The following is a 21,772-nucleotide window of genomic DNA, read 5'->3' as shown; positions in this document are numbered from 1 at the left end:
TCTAAGATTTTTGACAATGACAGTTACATGAACTTGCAGACATTCTTTAACACAGGGAAAGTACATTTCTTACCTAAAAAACCCTATTTCTTTCACTCCCAACACCCTCAGACCAATACACATCCTCACTGACAGTACTGATATGTTCTTGGAAGTGCTTGGATATGTAAGTTTGGTGCTACAACATGATAAAAGATGTTAAAACCAGTATTATCCCCTACCCCCAAATTGTGATTTCCCCAAGAAATTCCATTTTGACTTATGAATGGGCAAGTGAGAGTCTGGGAGTGTTTGGTGATGGCTGGCAGAAGGGAAAATTAGAAAACTGAGTACCTCGGGATGTGTTGTTTATCTTTCACCTTTCACTAGCATTCCTCCCCAGTATTTGCTGTTTCTGATTCAAGTTGGTTGTGGGGCTCAGAAGCCCACAAGAGTTTGTTTTTTCTCCCCATTGTATTCTTTAACTTAGTAAAAGACACTGTCTTTGCAATTCAGCTCCCCTCTGTATTTCTTTTAGGTTAATCATTGTTTTTTGAGAACCTAAGGCCTTGGTAAAAACAAGTTTTTAACAATGTAATGTTAAGCAGATGAAAATTAGTATCTCAAAGAGTTTTTTTCTAATGTAAAGTCCAGAGTCTTTGAGCATTCCAAAGGAATGCCAAGGTTTTGGCAAGTGAACTATAAGTCACTTCAATATTGTTATTTCCTTGTGTTTCCTTCAGCTTCTAACTCAGTGACACCTGAGTTTCCTCATCAGCTTTGAAAAATAAATGTAAGAAGTAGGTGATCATTTAAATCTTGAGTTTATAGGTTGGTAAGATGAATTACAAGGCACTTAAAATATTTGGGAAGGGTCACCAGTTTCATACTGGGAAGTCTCTTATCTTTAAGGCATGTGGCAAAACTTGTTCTGCATTTACCAGAAAGCAGCTTTTACAGTAAAGTATATGACGAGCTGAATTAGAATTTAGTTTGGTTTTGGGGCAGAGATTTTCAAGGTGCAAAAAGAGAAACTGTCAAAGGTCACCTAACAGAGAAGCTTATCAGAACCTCTGCCAACAGGCTGTAATAAAACAACCAGCCACCCTGCTGTACCTATTACCCTGAAAAAAGAAGAGTTCAGGGGTTTCTTGTTGGTTGGGTTTGGTTTTTTTGTTGTTGTTGTTTGTTTGTTTGTTTTTAGGGTTTATTTGTGTATGGGTTTTTTTTAAATTTATATGCCATTTGATAAAAACGGGCTTATAATACTAAATCTGAACTTGGTTTGTTCTTTTAGTTCATAAGGGACTTCTCTTTCCACACAAGTTGGGTGTCACTGTGCACTGAAAACCAGTGGTGCTTCTTCTAAGGCAGTTAAAAATTCGACTTAATAGACTTTGCAGCCAATTTTCTATGGCATTTCATAGAAGATGATCCTGGTTAAGAAAGACAGGGAGTGGAATATCCCACCCTTTCCTTGACAGGACTGAAGGCTCTAGTTTGCAAGAGCGTTGATGGTCACAGGTTGTTCACAGGTGAGTAGGACTGCAGAGGGCAGGGAAGGGGCTTAGGTTGCAACCCTTGTGTGTGGAATGACACCACCCTAAGAGCCCAAATTTGAGTTAGAGACTGGAGTCAAGCTTATGGCAGTCCAACAGAGAGAAGCCTGAAGACACTGGCCTCCCAAGTAAAAGGAAAATGCAACTTCTAATTCTCTATGCAAGAGGAAATAGCTCATATTTATTCTTTAAGAATTCCAGTTAAAGGCGTAAGCAAGTGATTGCTAAGAAGAGATCTGAGTCAGGTTTTTCTACGTCAAACAAGGCACAAAGTTGCAACTGCTACCTCACACCAGAGAACAATAATACCCTTAAGTTAATTTTGAGACTATTTTCTTTGTTTTACTTCCCTGACGAAGTAAAACGAAAAAGAAACCACCTTTAGAAAACAACTGCTGAAACAAAACCTAGATTTTATGCAGTTGTAGATATGACAAGTCTTGGCATATCTGTGAAAAAAATGGGGGAAAAAAATCAAGTAAATAATGGTCTTCCTTCTTCAGGCCTTACTCTGCCCCACTCCACTCCATCCCACCCTACTCCACTCCAGACAGCATTCCTTGCCCATAGTGTGGCTGGAACACAAATCTCACTGAAAATTACCTGATGAAGGCTTTTTTTCAGTATAAACCTCATGCAGTAAAGGATATTAAAAATATGGCACAATGTAACTGTTCAGGTCGTTCATGACCCCCAGGTACACAGAGGCAGGTTTGGCATTATTGGGTTAAAGTTGTGACCCAAAAGACATAATCAGAAGTGTCTGTTTGTAGCAACTGCTTATAGTTAGGGGGAACTTAGCTACTAAAGAAAATGGGGATAAACTCGTCTGAGAATGAGAGGCCTGGTCATTCAGTATTTTCCACCTGATTCAAAGAAGTGAAGCAAGAGAGATTTACACCCCCTCCAACCTCTTTCCAGTGTTGGAGAACCAATGACTGGTGTCTGTTTGGTGCATTTCCAGCACTTTTTTATTCTAACACCTAAAAAATGCAAGTTAGAACTGAATACTTAAACATTTGCTCCTAAATAATTAAAAGTACAGGAAAATAAGGAGTCTAGTAACCATGGCAGTGTTGGATCAAGGGTTGAACTTATTTCAGAGGTCTTTTCCAACCCGGTTGATTCTGTGATTCTACAAATTAAAAAGTGATATCTTCTGATTAGTGCAAGACTTTCAGATCCAAGGCTCCTCAGTTCTGTATCTTAGTCACGCATTGCACAGCCCCAAGGTTGTTGAAATATTTTACTGCTTGAATATCCCCAAAAATAGTTGTTCAGTTGTGATGCACTGCCCACTGAATCCTGCCCGTCTTTCCTTTTGACTCCCTTTTGGATTGCGTTTAGACTTTGTTCCATTAAAGAAAAGCAATCATGCCTCGGCAGAAAGCTTTGGAGTTTATTATAGAACAGGTGAGCGGCGAGCATTTGATTACATTGGCTGTGATCCCACTTGTGTGAGGGATTTGCAGAGGCCGAGGTGGAACACTTGCAGCCTCGCCCCTGTTTAAATCAACGAGGTCTTCCCGCCAAAAGGCCAGTTCCACGAGTGGGAAGAGCACTGCAAGGAGGTGGAAACTCAGCATGGGGGCTTGGAATTACCTTTGGCATTTCACCTTCTCCCTTTTTCTCTGTAAGTTAAAATCTATTTGATTATTTGCCACTGCTATGTATTTGGAGGATGTCCTTGAGATACGTTTGAAACGATAATCAGGGAGAGAGGGGGGGTGCATGGCTAAAAATAAACATAAAATACAAAAGCATGCACTATTTACAGTTATTTGTTTTTAATTTAGCTTGAATATGTAGTATTTCATCAGGTATTTTAGCAGGGATATAAAGCTGTAAGTAGTTCGAAGGAGGAGAGCTAAGTATTCAGAAAACTCATCTAAAAGATGAAACATGCAGTGTCTGACCAGATTTTTTTTAACCTTAAGCTTAGTTACGAGACCACTAAATTATATATTTTGCCAATTTTTCCTCCTCTGAAAGACTCTCCAGGAAAAGACTCATAAAAAACATGGACTAGGTTGTATTAATTGTGCTGTGTTCTTACTGCACTGTAAGAGTTTTTTGAAATATCTGGAAATTCAGAGGCTGCATTATTTTATCCTTGCTGTCTTGTTTCATGTCATTCAATGCAGATGAACACAAGTTTCTTGAGTGATCAGCACTTGCTGTTAACAATCTGAGGGATACAACCACGAGGGTCTTAAAATTCAAACTGTATTTGCGTGCAGAAAAGATATCAGTCTGTAGGAGGAATTTTGCAAAGTATGTATTGCTACATTACAAGTTTTTATGTATATACCAAACAATAAGAAAAAAACACCCCACTTCAATTTTACGGGTAGGTAGAGTCAAAAGAAGTTAATTACTGTGGTTCTTAAGAATTTGAGCTACTCCAGTATAAATTCTCTGAGAATCCTTTTAAGTTTCATACAGCCAAAGCCCCAGGATAATAACTAAGTGTTGCTAAGGAGTAAAACTGGCATGAAACAGAAGACTTATGTCTGTGTTTTTAGCAGGAACAAAGCCACTCCTCAAAATCAAGGTTAAACTACTTCATCAAGTAAATGAAATGAGCCAAAATTGGCTTGACTATCTAATCACAACAGAAAAAGGATTTGATTTTCCCTTTAAAGAAATTCTGTGAGAGTTGGAAATGTCATCTTTACACTTGCAAACTAAAGAAGTTATGATTCATTTATAGTTAGAGATACAGGTAAACACAGGAAGGCAATGAATTTTTTCACAGGATTATTATGATTTAGGATATCAACAGAAAGATAGGCACAGAAAAATCTTTCTATCCTGCCTGACAACCAGTAAATAAGAAAGGCAGAAATGCCTTGCAAAATGAAAAAATGGAAATAATCAAATATGCATAAACAGCTAAGGAGAAAATTATGCTGAAAAATGCATTCCATTCATTTTTAATATTCCTTGTTAATTCTCTAGAAATTTTACTTTACAGAGATCATAGGGTGATCAAATAATTTAGGTTGGAAAAGACCTTTAAGATCATCAAGTCTAAACTTAAACTTACCACTGCCAAGTCCACCACTAAACCCTGCCCTAACTGTAAATGAAATAATATTTACAGGAAGAGAAAAACTCTAAAAAAAATTGAAAAAATATGTAGATTAGAAACAGCAAAACATATACAAAGGAAATATAAATCTCTAAATTTATGCAGAAAAAAAGTATTACCAGGAAATCAGTAAGGTAAAAAGCTCCTTAAATGTATGCAAATGGAAAAGGAAATAACGTAGAAATTTCATAGTAGTTAAGAAATAGCAAAGAAAACATGAAACTAGAAATGGGGAGGGAAAGGAATAACAATGAAGATGAGAAAGATAAGTGAACTTGTCACGCAGGAATGAAATTACACTTGGTAGACTATTGAAGTGCTTCACAGGAATAGAGGGTAAATATCCATAATCCACATTTTTAAAATGTGACAGGTACCAAGACCGGAATGACAGAGGGAAGAAATGTAACGACTGCCACCGCTCAGATCCACATAAAGGGCTCTGTGAGCACAGAACCAGGTGGGACAGCTGGCCTGGCTGCACACAACTCCAATGCCACCACGGCTGAGCCCACTGCCACGACAGCCCCTTCCCTCCTGGACACATCCTTTCTGTCCCCCTCCACGATGAGGATGGTGGGTGGAGAAGGGAGGACAGAGACTGAGCCCACAGGGCCAAATGGGGAAGGGAGCTCACCGGGGACACCTGCCAGGAGTGATGTGGTGAGCCCAGCCACCCCTACAGCAGGTCCTGCCGCCACTGCCACTTCCATGGGCACGGGGAGTGTCACTGCTTCCTCCCTGCCCAGCTCGGCAGTGACCAGCCACTCCTTGTCCTCTCCTGGTGGCCCCACAGCTGCAACTCCCAGTCCACAGCAAAGCAGCACCAGCAGCACCGCTGAGGAGCACTTGGCCACCACAGCCCACCCGTCCACAACACTCGTGGTCTCCACTCTGTCCTCCACTTCTGGCATTACGAGTGTTCAGTCGGCTGCTGTGACAGCAGGGCACATGACACACAGCCCAACTACCCCCAGGACAGTGGCTTCCACCTCTGGCACCTCTCCTGCCTCAGATACCACCGAGGCCATCCTTTCATCCACCCCGGGCGGCAGCACGGAGACATCGGCAGCTCAACACACCTCTGCACCCCTCACACAGGGACAAGCCATGCTGGAGGCAGGGACCACTCCATCTTCCATGGGGAGTCCCTTGTCTCCCACGGCCACGGCCTCCACAGGCAACAGTGCCACGACTCCTCCTGGAGAAGGGGAAAGTCCCACCATCAACCAGGGGAGTGGAACAACAGATGATCCCAGTGCTGAGACCTCCCGTTCCCTCCCTGATACATCCTTGGCGACCCCGTCCACACCGAACCTTAAAATGTCGACGTCTGTCAATCCTTCTGTTACTGGAACTTGCTGTGAGTATTTTAACACATGATACTAAATGTAATTTTCTCTATTTTTGGAAGAGTCGAGCATAATTTCATTTTTGCTATTTTTGGTTGGAATTTGAGCTTTCAACAAGGTCTTTTTTAAGTTGGGAATTTAAGCCAGGAGTATGAATCCCTGCCTCTACATGCTTTTCTCAGAGGCTGCAGCTGCTGTCTGCAGTTGTTTTTGAAATGGCACACCTTGTGTTTAAGCAGTCTGGTGTGCCACTGATGTAAAATGCTATGTAGTTATGCTGCATAGGTCAAGTTATGCTAGTGGGAAGTTTTACTGGTTTTTGTTTGAGTTTCGAAATTCTCTTTTTTGAAATACTAGAGGTAGTTCCTTCACTGAGAGAATTCTATTGAATTTATTTGTGCTAACTCAGTTCCTGTTTGTTTCAATAGTAATTCTTTTCTGGTGTATCTTTAGTTTTTTACCAAAGGGCTATCTGCTGACTTCAAAGAATATGCAGTGATGAATCTTTCATCATTTTTAATGGATAAAAAAGCAAAGAGAAAAGAGGAGAATGCAGTCTTTTTATATTCTGCACCAAAAAAAAAGAAAAAAATTGGTGGTATGATCTTCATTTTTAGTGCATAATAGTATTCTAATTCTACAAATCTAATGGGTTAATCCGTCCTGGATTTGGAGTCTTAGTGCTTTCATGGAATTCAACAGGAGATACACACTTGCACGTGATGAGGTATAACTTGTTTTTTCACAAAGGCTCAATGGCAGGGCAGACCAGTGATGAGTGGTGTCATCAGGGGCCTATTTTGGGTTTAACATCTTTGTGGGTGACAAGGACAGTGGGATCAAGGGCACCATCAGCAAATTTGCTGATGACACTAAACTTGTGTGGTGCAGACAACATGCTGGAGGGAAGGGATGGCATCCAGAGGGACCTGGACAGGCTTCAGAACTGGGCCTGTGTGAACCTCATGAAGTCCAGCAAGGCCAAGTGCAAGATCCTGCGTATGGGTTGGAGCAATCCTAAGCACAAGTACAGGCTGGGTATGAATGCATTGAGAGCAGCCCTGCTTGGGGGTGTTGATTCACATGTTGTTGAAGCTCAACGTGACCCAGCCACACGCACTGGCAGCCAAATGTGTCCTGGGCTGCGTCAAAACCAGTGTGGGCACTAAGGCAAGGGAGGGGATTCTGCCCCCCTGCTCTGGTGAGACCCCACCTGCAGAGCTGCCTCCAGCTCTGGGGTCCCCAGCACAGGAAGAACATGGAGCTGTAGGAGCTGGTCCAGAGGAGGCCATGAAGATGATCAGTGGGCTGGAAGACCTCTGTTATGGAGACAGGTTGAGAGAGTTGAGATGGTTCAGTCTGCAGAAGGCTCTGGGGAGACCTCAGAGCCCCTTCCAGTATCTAAAGGGCACCTACAAGAGGGACTTTGTACAAGGGCGTGTAGTGACAGGACAAAGGAGAAAGGCTTTAAAATTAAAGAAGGTAGGGTTAGAGTAAATAATGGGAAGAAATTCTTCCCTGTGAGGGTGGTGAGGCCCTGGCACAGGTTGCCCAGAGAAGTTGTGGATGCCCCATCCCTGGAAGTGGTCAAGGCCAGGCTGGATGGGACCCTGAGCAGCCTGGACTAGTGGAAGCTGTCCCTGCCTGTGGCAAGGGGGATGGAATTAGGTGATTTTTCAGGCCCCTTCCAACCCATTCTGTGATTCTGTGATATGATTCTGTGTTTCATATCTTTATAAAAACATTACAGAAACTTAAATTTTTTCTTAGGCAATCACTTTCTTATAAGTACTTTATTCCTTAAAGACACACAGACCGTAACTACATGTTTCACAGGAATTTCCTTTTTGCTTTTTAGCTCCTATCACTCTGTCCATCCAGCTGGAGAACGTGACCAGTACAGTGATACAGTTCAGCTGGAAACCTCAAGGTGGCACAGGAGACAGTCCTTACACAGTGCTTCTAAGGGGAAAATCAGGAGAGATGGAGAGGAGAATCCTAAATGGAACAAGTACTGCATTTGAAAATCTGCTTTCTGGTCAGCAATACCAAATATCCGTGGATGTTTCAACTTGCTCTGAGAATGTCAGCGCCTCCTTGACTGTTCAGACAGGTATTTCCTCAGGAATCTTTTCCTCTTCTGTTGGCAAACTAACACATTCATTGGCCTTAAAATGAAGCCCTTTTTCACTGAGCACCTACCTGGACATCAATAGGCAAAATCAGGCCAAACTTTCAGACACTTAAAGTCAGCCTGCAAATTTTTCATTGGACTAAGATCTAAAGCTTCACTTGCCCTCCTGCCAAATTAAAAACTTGACTGAACTAGAACGACAGTGGTTCAATGTTCTAGTCTCTCCCAGCTCCATACACTTTAATTCCAAAGCCTTACTTAGCTGAGGAACAATTTTTAAATAATAGCTAAATTTTGTCTGGTTATTCTGTCTTGCATATCCCCACAGCTGCTGAAGTCTACAGTGGAACCACTAGGATTACCAATGAAGAGTTCAAGCCTGAATATCAGAACAAATCAAGTAGAGAATTTCAGGAGTTTGAAACTAAGTTCATTACAGAGGTATTTTGCTTAGGAATTCTAAACTAAGATTTATTTTTTGCTGAGCTCTTCCTAACGTAAATAATCAGGAGGATCTGGGCATGAATAATTTTAAATGTGGAAAAGGAAAGTTTGTGTGATGGTTAGAAATGAAGCAGTACTTACTAAGGTCTTACTTTATAGTGTAGTCCTCTGAGGTCCTGATTTAACTGAAATTCTGTCTGGGGTTTATACACATTCCCCTACTGTGAGAGGTGCTTCTAAACTAACCATGGCCAGCAGATTGCTCTGAGAACTCTTTTGCTATACGAGAAAAATAGTTAATAAGTTAAACCTTTTGCCTTGCAGATAACAAAACATCTGCCGCAGAAGATACAAGAATTAAAAAATGGAACAAAAATGCGTATTGTAATTAATAGCATCAAGAATGGCAGTGTGATTGTGCTCTATGACATTGTGTTTGATGAAGGACAAAATGTAACAGAACCAGAGATTTCAGATGCTTTTACAGAGGCCCTTAACAAGAGTACAGAATTTGAAGTCGACCCTCAAATGACTGCCATAGAAGGTATGAATTTGTTCATCACTGTGAATTCAATCAGCAGTGTATATTTCACTGATGGTAACATCCAGTGAAATGGGATCTGGGTGCAGAAAATTAAATAGTATTTAGTTTATCTATCTCTTTTCCCAATGCTAATTAAAACATTCTTCTTTTTCTGTTTTGTTCAACTTCACTGTAGCAAGGAATAGTTGTCAACCAGATTTAAATGACTGTTCCCAAAATGCCACCTGCATTGCTGAAGGAGCCACTTATTCCTGTCAATGCAAGGAAGGATTCACAGATAAGAGTCCTCAAGTTCCAGGGAGAGTTTGTCAGCAGGATCTGCCTTCACGTAAGCACTTTATATAAATTAAAAAAACTCCAACACAAAACCAAAACCAAAACTTAAAAAATTTGCATATAAGGTCTTTTCCCTCCCCTGACTCCTTAGGTAATAGTTCATTATATTTACTCGCAATGGCCTTCGGTGGATTGGATTTTATGTGAGAATGGGTACCCCAGCTGAATATTTAGGCCAAAACAGAAGCAAATTTTCTGGGCCTGTTTTTTGAAAGTTGTTTATGTAATTAAATAGCATAAACTCAGTAAATTTTAAAATAAGTTCAACTCACCGCCTCCAAATTTCTGTTTTGAAGAACAGACAACTCCAGTCCCTGCAGAAACTGATACAACTGGTTTTACAGAACAGATAACTCCAGTCCCTTCACAAAATGAAACAACTGCAGTTACAGCACTGACAACTACAATCCCTCCAGCAAATGATACAACTGGATTCACAGAACTCACAACTACTATCCCTCCAGCAAATGAAACAACTGGATTCACAGAACTCACAACTACTATCCCTCCAGCAAATGAAACAACTGCAGTTACAGCACTGACAACTGCAATCCCTCTAGCAAATGAAACAACTGGATTCACAGAAATCACAACTCCAGTCCCTTCACAAAATGATACAACTGGATTGACAGAGATCACAACTGCAGTCCCTCCACAAAATGAAACAACTGCAGTTACAGCACTGAGAACTACTATCCCTCCAGCAAATGAAACAACTGGATTAACAGATCTCACAACTCCAGTCCCTCCACAAAATGAAACAACTGGATTGACAGAAATCACAACTCCAGTCCCTCCAGCAAATGATACAACTGGAGTTACAGCACTGACAACTACAATCCCTCCAGCAAATGATACAACTGGATTGACAGAACTCACAACTCCTGTCCCTCCACAAAATGAAACAACTGGATTCACAGAACTCACAACTCCAGTCCCTCCACAAAATGAAACAACTGCAGTTACAGCACTGACAACTACAATCCCTCCAGCAAATGACACAACTGGATTCACAGAACTCACAACTCCAGTCCCTTCACAAAATGAAACAACTGGATTCACAGAACTCACAACTCCAGTCCCTCCACAAAATGAAACAACTGCAGTTACAGCACTGACAACTACAATCCCTCCAGCAAATGACACAACTGGATTCACAGAACTCACAACTCCAGTCCCTTCACAAAATGAAACAACTGGAGTTACAGCACTGACAACTACAATCCCTCTAGCAAATGAGACAACTGGATTCACAGAACTCACAACTACTATCCCTCCAGCAAATGAAACAACTGGATTGACAGAACTCACAACTCCTGTCCCTCCACAAAATGAAACAACTGCAGTTACAGCACTGACAACTACAATCCCTCTAGCAAATGATACAACTGGATTAACAGAACTCACAACTACAATCCCTCCACAAAATGAAACAACTGCAGTTACAGCACTGACAACTACAATCCCTCCAGCAAATGATACAGCTGGACTCACAGAACTCACAACTACAATCCCTCCAGCAAATGATACAACTGGATTGACAGAACTCACAACTCCTGTCCCTCCACAAAATGAAACAGCATTGACAACTACAATCCCTCCAGCAAATGACACAACTGGATTGACAGAAATCACAACTCCAGTCCCTCCAGAAAATGAAACAACTGCAGTTACAGCACTGACAACTACAATCCCTCCAGCAAATGATACAACTGGATTCACAGAACTCACAACTCCAGTCCCTTCACAAAATGAAACAACTGGAGTTACAACACTGACAACTACAATCCCTCCAGCAAATGAAACAACTGGAGTTACAGCACTGACAACTACAATCCCTCCAGCAAATGATACAACTGGATTCACAGAACTCACAACTCCAGTCCCTCCACAAAATGAAACAACTGCAGTTACAGCACTGAGAACTACTATCCCTCCAGCAAATGATACAACTGGATTAACAGATCTCACAACTCCAGTCCCTCCACAAAATGAAACAACTGGATTGACAGAACTCACAACTCCAGTCCCTCCAGCAAATGATACAACTGGATTCACAGAACTCACAACTCCAGTCCCTCCACAAAATGAAACAACTGCAGTTACAGCACTGACAACTACAATCCCTCCAGCAAATGACACAACTGGATTCACAGAACTCACAACTCCTGTCCCTCCACAAAATGAAACAACTGCAGTTACAACACTGACAACTACTATCCCTCCAGCAAATGAAACAACTGGAGTTACAGCACTGACAACTACAATCCCTCCAACAAATGATACAACTGGATTGACAGAAATCACAACTCCAGACCCTCCACAAAATGAAACAACTGGAGTTACAACACTGCCAACTACAATCCCTCCAGCAAATGATACAACTGGATTCACAGAATTCACAACTACAATCCCTCCAGCAAATGATACAACTGGATTCACAGAACTCACAACTACAATCCCTCCAGCAAATGAAACAACTGGATTGACAGAAATCACAACTCCAGTCCCTCCAGCAAATGATACAACTGGAGTTACAGCACTGACAACTACAATCCCTCCAGCAAATGATACAACTGGATTCACAGAACTCACAACTGCAGTCCCTCCACAAAATGAAACAACTGCAGTTACAGCACTGACAACTACAATCTCTTCAGCAAATGATACGACTGGATTCACGGAACTCACAACTACATTCCCTTCAGAAAATGAAACAACTGGAGTCACAGCACTGACAACTACAGTCCCTCCAGAAAAGGAAACAGTTGGATTTACAGGATCAACATCTAATTCCATTTTTACTACCACATTTCCATCACCACCTTGCAGTAAGTAAATATTTGATATTGAATTGTAGAATAAAAATTATCCAAACAGATACAATGTTCTTGTTCATCAGTTATATCAGCTGCGAGGTAAAATCCCAGGATATGACTTTTAAAGGGAAGCCTGATAGAACCACTGAAAATACATAATTATATATATATCAGTCAAGTTTCTACTCCTTGGTAAAGCTCTCCTGAGCCCCTGGGTGCCTGCCTACAGGAACAAACCACTGTCAAAGTTGGTTTTTCTCAATCTTATCATGAAGCACCTTTATTAAATGCCTCCCTACTGCTCTGAATTTAGGATTTTCTGGTGGCATTTTAGTATTCCATAACCTGATGATATCAGTATGAGTCAAATAGCAGTCCACATCAGAACACTCTTATTTTTCCCATCCAGCCTCATCACTTCTTCACAATCTTAAACCAACACTGTATGATTCTGGCCATTTACCACACCTTACCTGCAGTTAGAAAGACTAGAAGCAAGTGGAATGTTACCCATTTGTGTTTTGGAGCCATCAAACAAAGTATATTAACGTATAATTTACATTTATAGAGCAAAGAGTTTATTTCTGCTCTTGTGGGAGAGCAAGGCGTAAAACTGAAATCAGCTCCAAGAAAACTCACAAAAATTTATATTGGTTTAATTGTTCATTTTTTTTCTTTAATATTAAATGTGTAGAAGTGTAGAAGGGAGATGAACCACCCTCAGCTGTATGGAACATTTTCACTTTGCAGTGCCAGTGTCCATCGAAATTCAGAATGTGACTGGAGAAGAAATACAACTCAGCTGGACCGGTGGCAGCCCAGGCAGCCTCTACAGCATCTCCCTCATGGATGGAAAGCAGGAGATAAATAAAACTACCACAAAAGAGACAAAAGCTGTGTTTAAACATCTACTTCCTGCCCATACATACACCATATATGTGGGAGTGTCATCCTGTGCTGAGAATAACCGGACTTCAGTTACTGTCCAAACAGGTACTTCCTCAATCAACCCATAATCTCTTTTTAATTAAAATACACACGCAGTATCATGATACAGTATCATCTGGATTTGATCTCATAGACTCTTGTTCCTGTAAGTCTTTTTTTATTTATTTGACTCACAGGACTACTTCAATTCAACAGCCGTTTGCGAGAGCAAGTGCTGGCTCTGTAAAATTTCTGACCATGCTGTGTTGTTGAGCCAGAAAATTCCATACAAAAGTCAGGATATTTTGGCTGTAAATTTAACAGAAAATATTTTGGTAATGTGAAGTTCAGGTTGTACGTGCCTTTGTGAATGCAGACAGTCCTTAGTTGTCACAGTTGTCTTTTTAATTTCTCCCTTGGATACAGACATTAAGACAGACTGTCTAATTGTGTCCCTGTACTAAAACTGGTTCTCAAGGAACACAACACATCATATCCCTCTAAATCAAGGTTTCTCCTTTAAAAGCTCCCCATTGCCATCTCCTCTTCAGCCAACTCCTTTAGACAAATCTTTTTCCAAATTACCACTTGGCACTGTATAATATTGCCTTTCCATCATTGTAAGAGATCTAAAAGTCAGCCCGTCAAAGGAAGCTACCAGGTTATTTTGGCATGATCCATATTTGATAAAACTGTACTGCACTTTATCATATTTTCCCAGTGGCTGAGAAAATGTTCACAATTTCTTTTAATATCCCTTGAAAGATCTAACTTGACTTTTGGCAATCGTTACTTTCTTCCAGCATTTCTTGACCTCTAGCTGTCCTTGTTGCAACCCCTTTTTCAGTTCTCTAGTGGATTGTCTGATTATTTTCAAAACCCTTCTAGGGCAATTATTCTGACAGTTAACTGGGGGGTTCCTTCTAATGGACTTACCCTCTATCTTAGTCTTTAGGACCACAGAACCAAGGAACTGTCATCATAATTTCCATTGGAATCTTTCAATACTTCAGTCCACTGGCTTTCATTTATTAGTTTCCCTACTAAAAGAAAAGTTCAGTAAAGACCAAGTCATTTGTATTGCATGTGAAGTTAAAGATTATGCTCAATTCTGTGAGGAGAGCTGGAGCTATACCCAATGAGTTAACCACATAAAACCTGTTGTGCCACCCTTAACTGCTGTTTTGACCCACTATAAATAATTCAGATTAGCCAGTCTGGACAGGCATTCTGAGGTTTTAAGACTCCATGATCCATATTGTTTCCAAATTAAATTCCAGATGACTTTTACTGCTGAAAACTCCATCTAGTTTACCTGAGTTGTACAAACACGTAACAGTACAACCTGTATCTTTAGCTCTCATAAGAAATCAGGGTTCTCAATGCTATTTCAGTAAAGCTCTCAAATACCACCTGCCCACCCACCACCTGTCTCTCTTTTGATATGCTCCATTTTTATAATTTGCAGTTCTAAGTTCTCACTGGGCCAAAGAAACTGCTGCTTAGGTGATTCCTTGGCCATGATTAAACACTTTCACCTATTCCACAATTTTCTTATTGGCAACAACCACACATGCACAGAAGCGATTATCTTGATTTTTAAACTTATTTCCCAGATCCTGTTTCCTGCTTCAACCAAGCTGAGTTCTGTTTACCAGAAAATACTGACTGTTCTGACTTAAAAGACATTGTATGCTCTGGTAAGTTTATAGAATTTTAACATTTGTTTATTCGTAACTATGGGATATTATTTCACAATATAGTATCTTTCCTGAGTATTTTGCCATCTGCTTTATTATGTTAAGTCACACAACATCTGAAGTTCACACTTCTTTGGTAAAGAAGCTGCTTTCATCAAACTTCAGTGTCAGCTTTCAGCCCTATTTTTATCCTGGTCTTTTCTATGTAAAGCTTTCTTCTTTTGGCTTGGGGCTCATCCACCTACTCAGGAGGATTTAAACACACTCTGTGCCTTGCAGAATCCAGCAGACTGATGTTACTTCTGCTGAAATCAATGGGAGAGTGGCTGTTGAATTAGGGAGTGGGATGCACCCTGAATAATACAGGAATGATGAACAAGTTGTGAGGATTGTGATGGCTGACACACCTGAAGAGATTCAGCTCTGAAGGTTCCAAAGTCAGTGCATAAGACACACATGATACACCTTCTTATTATTTGATTTGTTTCTGTGTTTATCAATTAGTATTATAAACATATGAGGTAATAAAGTCCAAAAAGCAATTGTGGAGGGACACCCTGGGATTCACCTGATTGTTTCTTTTTTTTTTTCCCCCAGGTAACCAAGCATTTGCCTGCAGGGTTTTGTTAAAAAACCAGACATTTAACAATGCACTTTATAACTCTGATAGTGAAGAATACAAAGCAATGGCTGAGAGTATCAAAACAGATGTAAGTTGATCAATCTTCTCTGTCAACATGAATGAACTAAGAAAAGGTTTGCTATGAGCAACCTCAGTCTCCTTAATTAATTGTTAAATCAAGACTGTGACAGGTGAAAAAGATAATCCCTCCTTGATAAAACTGTGCAGGAAGCACAAGGACTGCCAAGGAGAGACAGCTTGTTGCCAATGAGGAGGGGTATGTTCCCTAAGTCATCCCCAAATTAAAATTATTTAGTGAAAGGCGCTTAAAAATTCTATTTTTATAAGTACAAGGAACATCCTGTTCTTTTTATTTTCTCCCACCTTACTAAATCTATGCCTGTGGAGATGGAAAAAAAGAATAGTACTCAAAAATAACATTTCAACACACACTTGGGAATATGGGACCTTTACAAGCATCTACTGCGAGTCCAGATCACTGGCAATTTGCTTCATGGTAGTGGCTGCAGGACTGGAGAAGGTATCAAAGGGTCCATATCAGGGGAGAAATGAGGAGAAAAAGTGGTACCTTAGAGCTGGTAAAGCTGACAGGCAGAAGCAGCAGTCTGCCACTCAGCTGCCTTTAACAGCATGTTAAAGAAAGGGACTAACAACTTAAACACCTCTCAGGAATCCTGATGTACATAAGCCTGCTGGGAAGGTAAAACTACTGTAAGGTTGGGGTAGACTTCTTTAAATAACTAATACAGAAGATTATTTTTAGTGTGATGATCATACCCTTTTAGCTAAGAATCTCCACAGATTTCATAAGCGGTAATTAATTTGTTCTCACCACGCCAACTCAAGGGTAACCTTGTCTTATGACTGCTAGCATCTCCCTTTCACAGATAGAAGATTTAAAAGTGGATTTAAAAGGCTTCCTCCAACATGACTGAATGCAACAGGAATCCCTTTACAGGCTTTTAATAAGCTTTTCCCTTGTGCCACGTGTCAGCTTTTCTTTGAAAAAGGCAAAATCAAAGGGAGGCTGTTCTAACATGACTGGAAACACAGTCAATTTCTGTGTTGATTTTTTTTTTTCTTCAGTTTGAACTATTTATTTTAAATTCCACAGTGCTCCAGAGTTGTAGTTCTGAAATTTTACACCTTCACCTGCATAGGTCAAGTTTCCTATCTTGTCTGCTCATCGTGGTGAGGGAAAGAAAAGTATTTTTGGAGTTTCTGACCAAAGAACTTAATGTAACATGTAGTTTTGGGTGGGGGTTTATCCCACAGAGAAAGATGGAAGTAGATAACTGAGCAGTGACTTAGAAAAAGGCTTGTTACCATCCATGAAAAGTAGTAATCTTTCAGACTTTTCGGGTAAAATACCATATTCATCCACAGCGAGAAGATAACTTCTCTTACTGGGTTGAACCAAACAACTGATTTTCCGTAACGATCAGTCCTGACAGAAACATTTCAACCAGTCTTATTTAACAGAGGGGACTGCTTGTTCTTGTTCTATATCCAAAATAAAGCACTGGGCAAGGCTGTACTTTCAGAGACATCGGTGCAGCTGATTTGATTTTACTTGGTGTAATGGGATTACACTTGGTTTATGTCAAAATGACTGAGAGGCAAATCACATCCTTGTCTCTCTTTGCATAGTTATTCTGTAACATCATGATTTCGATAAAAAAATATGTTTTATACCTCTCACATCAAGTTCTGTGCTGGTAGTGTGTGCAGGACCATGCCTGAAGTTTAGTTGAACGTGTTAAAAATGTTGGGGGACACTGAAGATAACTTTAGAAACTAGGTGCACTTTGTAGATTCCCAATTTTGTGCAGTCGGGGTCTCACATGGGTTTGTGGAGGAGGACAACTGGTTTCAATGCATTATTCATTGATAACAACCTAAACAGATTGGTGCTTGGGAAGTCAAACTTAGATTTTATACTTTCAATCACAGACCATGCATTGTTCCGTAATCCTCCTTCAGTAAGTTTTTTATTTGTTATTCCAAGGTCATTATCCTGAAACAAAATGAATATCCTGATATGTGTAGGATGTGCGCATTCCTGCTCTGCCCCAGTTGAGTGACACGTGGAATAAATATCCCCTTCAATTTGCACAGGTTGTTAGAGAAATGCGCCTCGAACTGAAGGATGAACGCTTCAATGTCACTGTGCTTGGGTTCAGACCTGGCAGTGTGATTGCTGATTTTATTTCTCTGCTGCCAAAAGAAGAGCCAGTAGATGTGAATCTTATACAGACCCACCTAAGCCAAGTATTAAAGCGCAAGTTTGGGAATGAAACTGAAGTAAATGTACAATGTAAGTGATGTTGAAACAGCTTCTCTGCGATGGTGTGGGGATTAAAGGGTCAGATCTCCTTCTCTTCACAAAAGCTGATAAATTAGCTTCTTTTTTTTTAAGAGATTGAAGTACCTCAGATAATCTTTTTAAACATTCACAGAACACATAGTCCAGCTATCATGGATTATGGAACTGTTTTAAAGTGTCACTACACATACCCAGTTCCAGACTTGAAGGATGGGTTCTCTTCACATAGAAGGAGGGTTAGGTGAGCTTTTTGTACCCTCCATGCTGGTCCTGAAAGATTGGCTTTTAATGGAGATGAGGATGAGGAGACTTGTTGTGTAGTGGCTCCTGCAATACTCCTCCCTGGATAAAGATGTGATGGAAGGGTGCACCCCTTTTCTTGGGCAACCCTCAAAAACCTTTGGACCCTGCTTCCCTGCCCGAGGCAGTTGTGGATTTAGCAACACAAAAGTACTGCAGAGATGCAGGGAGGCCGAGAGGGAAAGGACAAATTGTGCAGAAGGACACACATGCAAAACAGTGTCTGTCATGCTCATGGTTGTGGTAATGTGCTTATTGCCTTGAGCTTCTATGGCTCAGGGGCTTTTCATGCAACACAGAGGCTCCTCCTGCCACAGTCAAAAACCTTCTCTTTTTAAGTGCTGGCCAGCACTATAACACAGTCTGTGTGCCTTTCCACCACTGCTACACACATCTTTACCACACATGCTTATGTGCTACAGGCCTTCCATTGCCTTTATCTGGCTACCAGGAATCTTTCTGGTTTTGGCCTTTCAGTTCAAAGACTTTGATTTCAGTGGACTGTCTTGTGGAGCAAGACAAGGGTAGGTGTGAGTAGAGCTGGCAGACCAGCTCCCCATTCATTTCACAAAGTTGCTTGTATAAGGAGTGTATAAGGAAAGTATAAGGAGGACTCTGAGGGTTAAATTATGTACAGCTCCATTTCATGGCCCTTTTTCACACCTTGTTGAGGTACAGACTGGAGTTCTCCCAGAAATCCTCAGAGCTGCTGTTTATGGATGTCACCAAGAGATCACAAGAACCCTCAGAGAGAGAAGGGTCCATAAAACTTTCTAGTTAGCAAATCTTTACTACATACAAACCCCATTATTAATATTATTCAGAAGTTTCAAAGCTACCAAACAGTAAAACACAGCTGTCACATAGGGCTCCAAGCTTTCTTACACCCACTTTTTACTGTTTCTAGCTAACATTTCTAAAATGTGTTTTAAATTTCAGCCCTGTCCGTTCAGTCACCAACCGACGACAGTTCTGGCTGGAGAGTAGCAGTGATTGTCCTTGGAGTTTTACTTGGAGTTGCATTAGTGCTGATTCTTCTGGCAATAGTATTTTACATCTATATGAGGAAAAGGTGGGGTAAATACTTGGTTGAACCACAGGACTCATGGGAAATTTTCTCTAAAAGCACTTACAAGATGCACAATGTTTCATTTTTGGAATAAGGCAGAATATTAATATGTTTGTCTTAAAATTCTATGTCAATTGTTTATATTAACTTAATTTAATTCTACCTGCTCTTTCCCAATGTCCATCACCGAATTCCTGAGCTCCTAACAACCTCCAGTGAATCATCCTTTTAGCAGATATGGAGTGGGGAATTTTCCCCATAGTGGTAAAGTGAGGAGCAGAGAAACCTCTGTTCAACCTGTCCCCCAGAGGTATGACAATGACTCCCAACATCGATTTTCTAGAGAGAGAGGATCCAAACTACACAATACTTTCTTGTATTGTGCAGTTTGGATCTCAGAGTGACTGAGCTTGGTACCTGTGGCAGGTTACCTGAATTCTCAGCTGAGCCCAGAGTTGGGCTTTATGCACTTGACCAAGGGTGATTCACCTCCCCTGAGGTTTGTATCACCATATGAAGATGCCTCTTTCTCTCCAGTGGCTGCAGAACAAGCCACTGGAGTTTGTTAGGAGTTCGAAGAAAAAGGGGATGCATCTGGCTTATATGGACTTGCTGTAAAAGTCTCTGATGGAGCAGCAGATTGATCTGGAAGCTTCTGAATCCAAGGTTTCTTTAATTGTCAGGCTATGAAGAAGCAGCTGCCTTTCTGTGACAAATGTAAATCATGCTAAATACAGATGTAGTTTAACAGCATAGCCAAAACATGTTACTAGATAGGTTAATTTGAGCCAAAAGATTGTATTAATCTATTTTTGCCTGGCAAATGTGGTTGGTTGGTCAAGGGTGTGTCATGTAGTGCAATTTTACCTCAGTCTTGATAATCCCAAGGTAGAGCCCAGTAGGAGCAACCTGAAGGCTCCTGTGACACTGGAGCAGACCTTGTGCTTTAGAGCAATTAAAAGAAATGGCCTTTACCTGTTTTCACCACTGTTAGTTGCAGTCTTGATGAAGTCACAGTCTGTTTATCCCATGGTGTAGTTTTTCCTGCTTGGAATGTGCTGAAGTAACGACAAAGGGCAATATATTGCTGTACATATTTTCAGTAGGATTTATGTGTTTCATTTCAAGCCAGTTCTCCCTGTGTCTGTGTATTTTGTCAATATGCCTGTGCTGGGCACTCCTGTTGAGGCACTGAATATCCTGTGATGTCAAGGTCCTGGCTCCCACCTCCTGAACAGTTCAGGGTCTTTGTTTTTGGGGATTATGCTCTGGTTGGTTGGCACAGGTAAGAGAAAGGAGGTGCCTACAAATGTAGCACATTTTGGGACCTCAGCAGACAAAGGACCTCAGCAGACAAAGGTAGTGGTGCCTGAGCAGCTCTGCTCTCCTCTGGGCACAGCCAATGTTCCTTTTTTTTTTATACCTCCTTTTTCTGGGCAACAGCAGCTCCTCAGAGAACCCTGAAGAGGACCCTGGTAAGCAGATGGGTGAAGCCATCTCATGTGCTGCCTCACTGCAGAAAGGCTGATTAGTTCAGGCTGTATCATGACCCTGTTGAGGGAAGTTCCCTCCAGCCTTGCTCCTCTGTCCTTGGCTTGGCAGCAGCGTTGCTGTGTGAGGCCAATGGGCTGTGCTGGCAGAGAAGGGAAGATTGTGTGAGCACTTTAAGGTGTCTTCACACACAAAGTTGTGCTGGTGGTTTATGTTTCTGTCTGGAACGTTATTTTTATTTGCAGGGACCGGTGAAACAGGGTTTTGCATCCTTTGCTCTCCTTTTGCTTCCGTGTAGTGCCAACTTGGCTGTCCTTCTGCTCAGGTCTGGGATATGGGGCCACAGCCCACCTCACTGGTGGAAAGTCAGTGTGATTAGTATTTGTTAAATTTATTGTATGTGGGTTCCAAATATAGCTAGCTCTGAGCAGTCACTCCACAATGTAGTCTGTCAGTAAATTCAAGTTCTCCAGTGAGCTGTGTTGAAAATACAAAAGAGTGCTCTTGCTTATGTAAATACTGTTTCCTTTCTGTTTTGAGGGATCTACTTTGAACAGCAAGTTCTTATTGTCATTAACCTTTCTGGTGTCCTTGTAAATAATGTTAAATAAGAACCATGTACAGCAGGAATCCTGGGATTGTTCATGCGAAATATATTTAATATTTTCCAAAAAATGCTTTACAAATAAAATCTCTTTTTTTTTACAATTGTGCCTTCTGAAGGAATCTGTTGTTCTTATTTTTGCATGTAATTTGGAGCCTCTTCTACCTGCAGGAGGAGAAGGTGGTGAGTGCTGTCAACACTTGGTCCAGTATGATTACATAGAGGCATGATGTCTTTAAACTAGATTAAACAAGAGAATCTATATATAATGAATATAGCCTTTTTTCCCCTTTTTCCCAATAAAAATCCCCCTACCACCATACTGTGGTGTCTAGACTCTGAGAACTCCCTGAAAAGAAGAACAGGAGGAGCCAGATCTCCCCTTTCCACAGGGGATCATTTCCTCACTTCCAAGCAGCATTCAGATGGGCTCCTCATGCATATTCCCTAC

At 41.0% G+C, this 21,772-nt stretch overlaps 1 protein-coding gene across 1 annotated transcript; it reads left to right on the top strand.

The window, feature by feature from the left end:
- The first annotated feature begins 5,019 nt into the window (after positions 1-5,019).
- LOC120324148 (mucin-5AC-like) lies at positions 5,020-19,629 on the top strand. The gene is made up of 11 exons (XM_039385794.1): positions 5,020-5,995; positions 7,843-8,097; positions 8,447-8,559; positions 8,887-9,106; positions 9,282-9,434; positions 9,739-12,273; positions 13,012-13,254; positions 14,805-14,888; positions 15,486-15,598; positions 17,650-17,848; positions 19,097-19,629. The coding sequence occupies exons 1-11, from the start codon at positions 5,020-5,022 to the stop codon at positions 19,318-19,320; spliced, it is 5,115 nt and encodes a 1,704-aa protein (XP_039241728.1). The 3' UTR covers positions 19,321-19,629.
- Positions 19,630-21,772: the final 2,143 nt, after the last annotated feature.

This window comes from Pipra filicauda, unplaced genomic scaffold, assembly GCF_003945595.2.
Source record: "Pipra filicauda isolate LSUMZ 115617 unplaced genomic scaffold, ASM394559v2 scaffold436_size1054928_pilon, whole genome shotgun sequence".
NCBI classification, from domain to species: Eukaryota; Metazoa; Chordata; class Aves; order Passeriformes; family Pipridae; genus Pipra; species Pipra filicauda.
The sequence above is the reverse complement of the archived record's forward strand: the minus strand, read 5'-3'. Positions and strand labels throughout refer to the sequence as shown.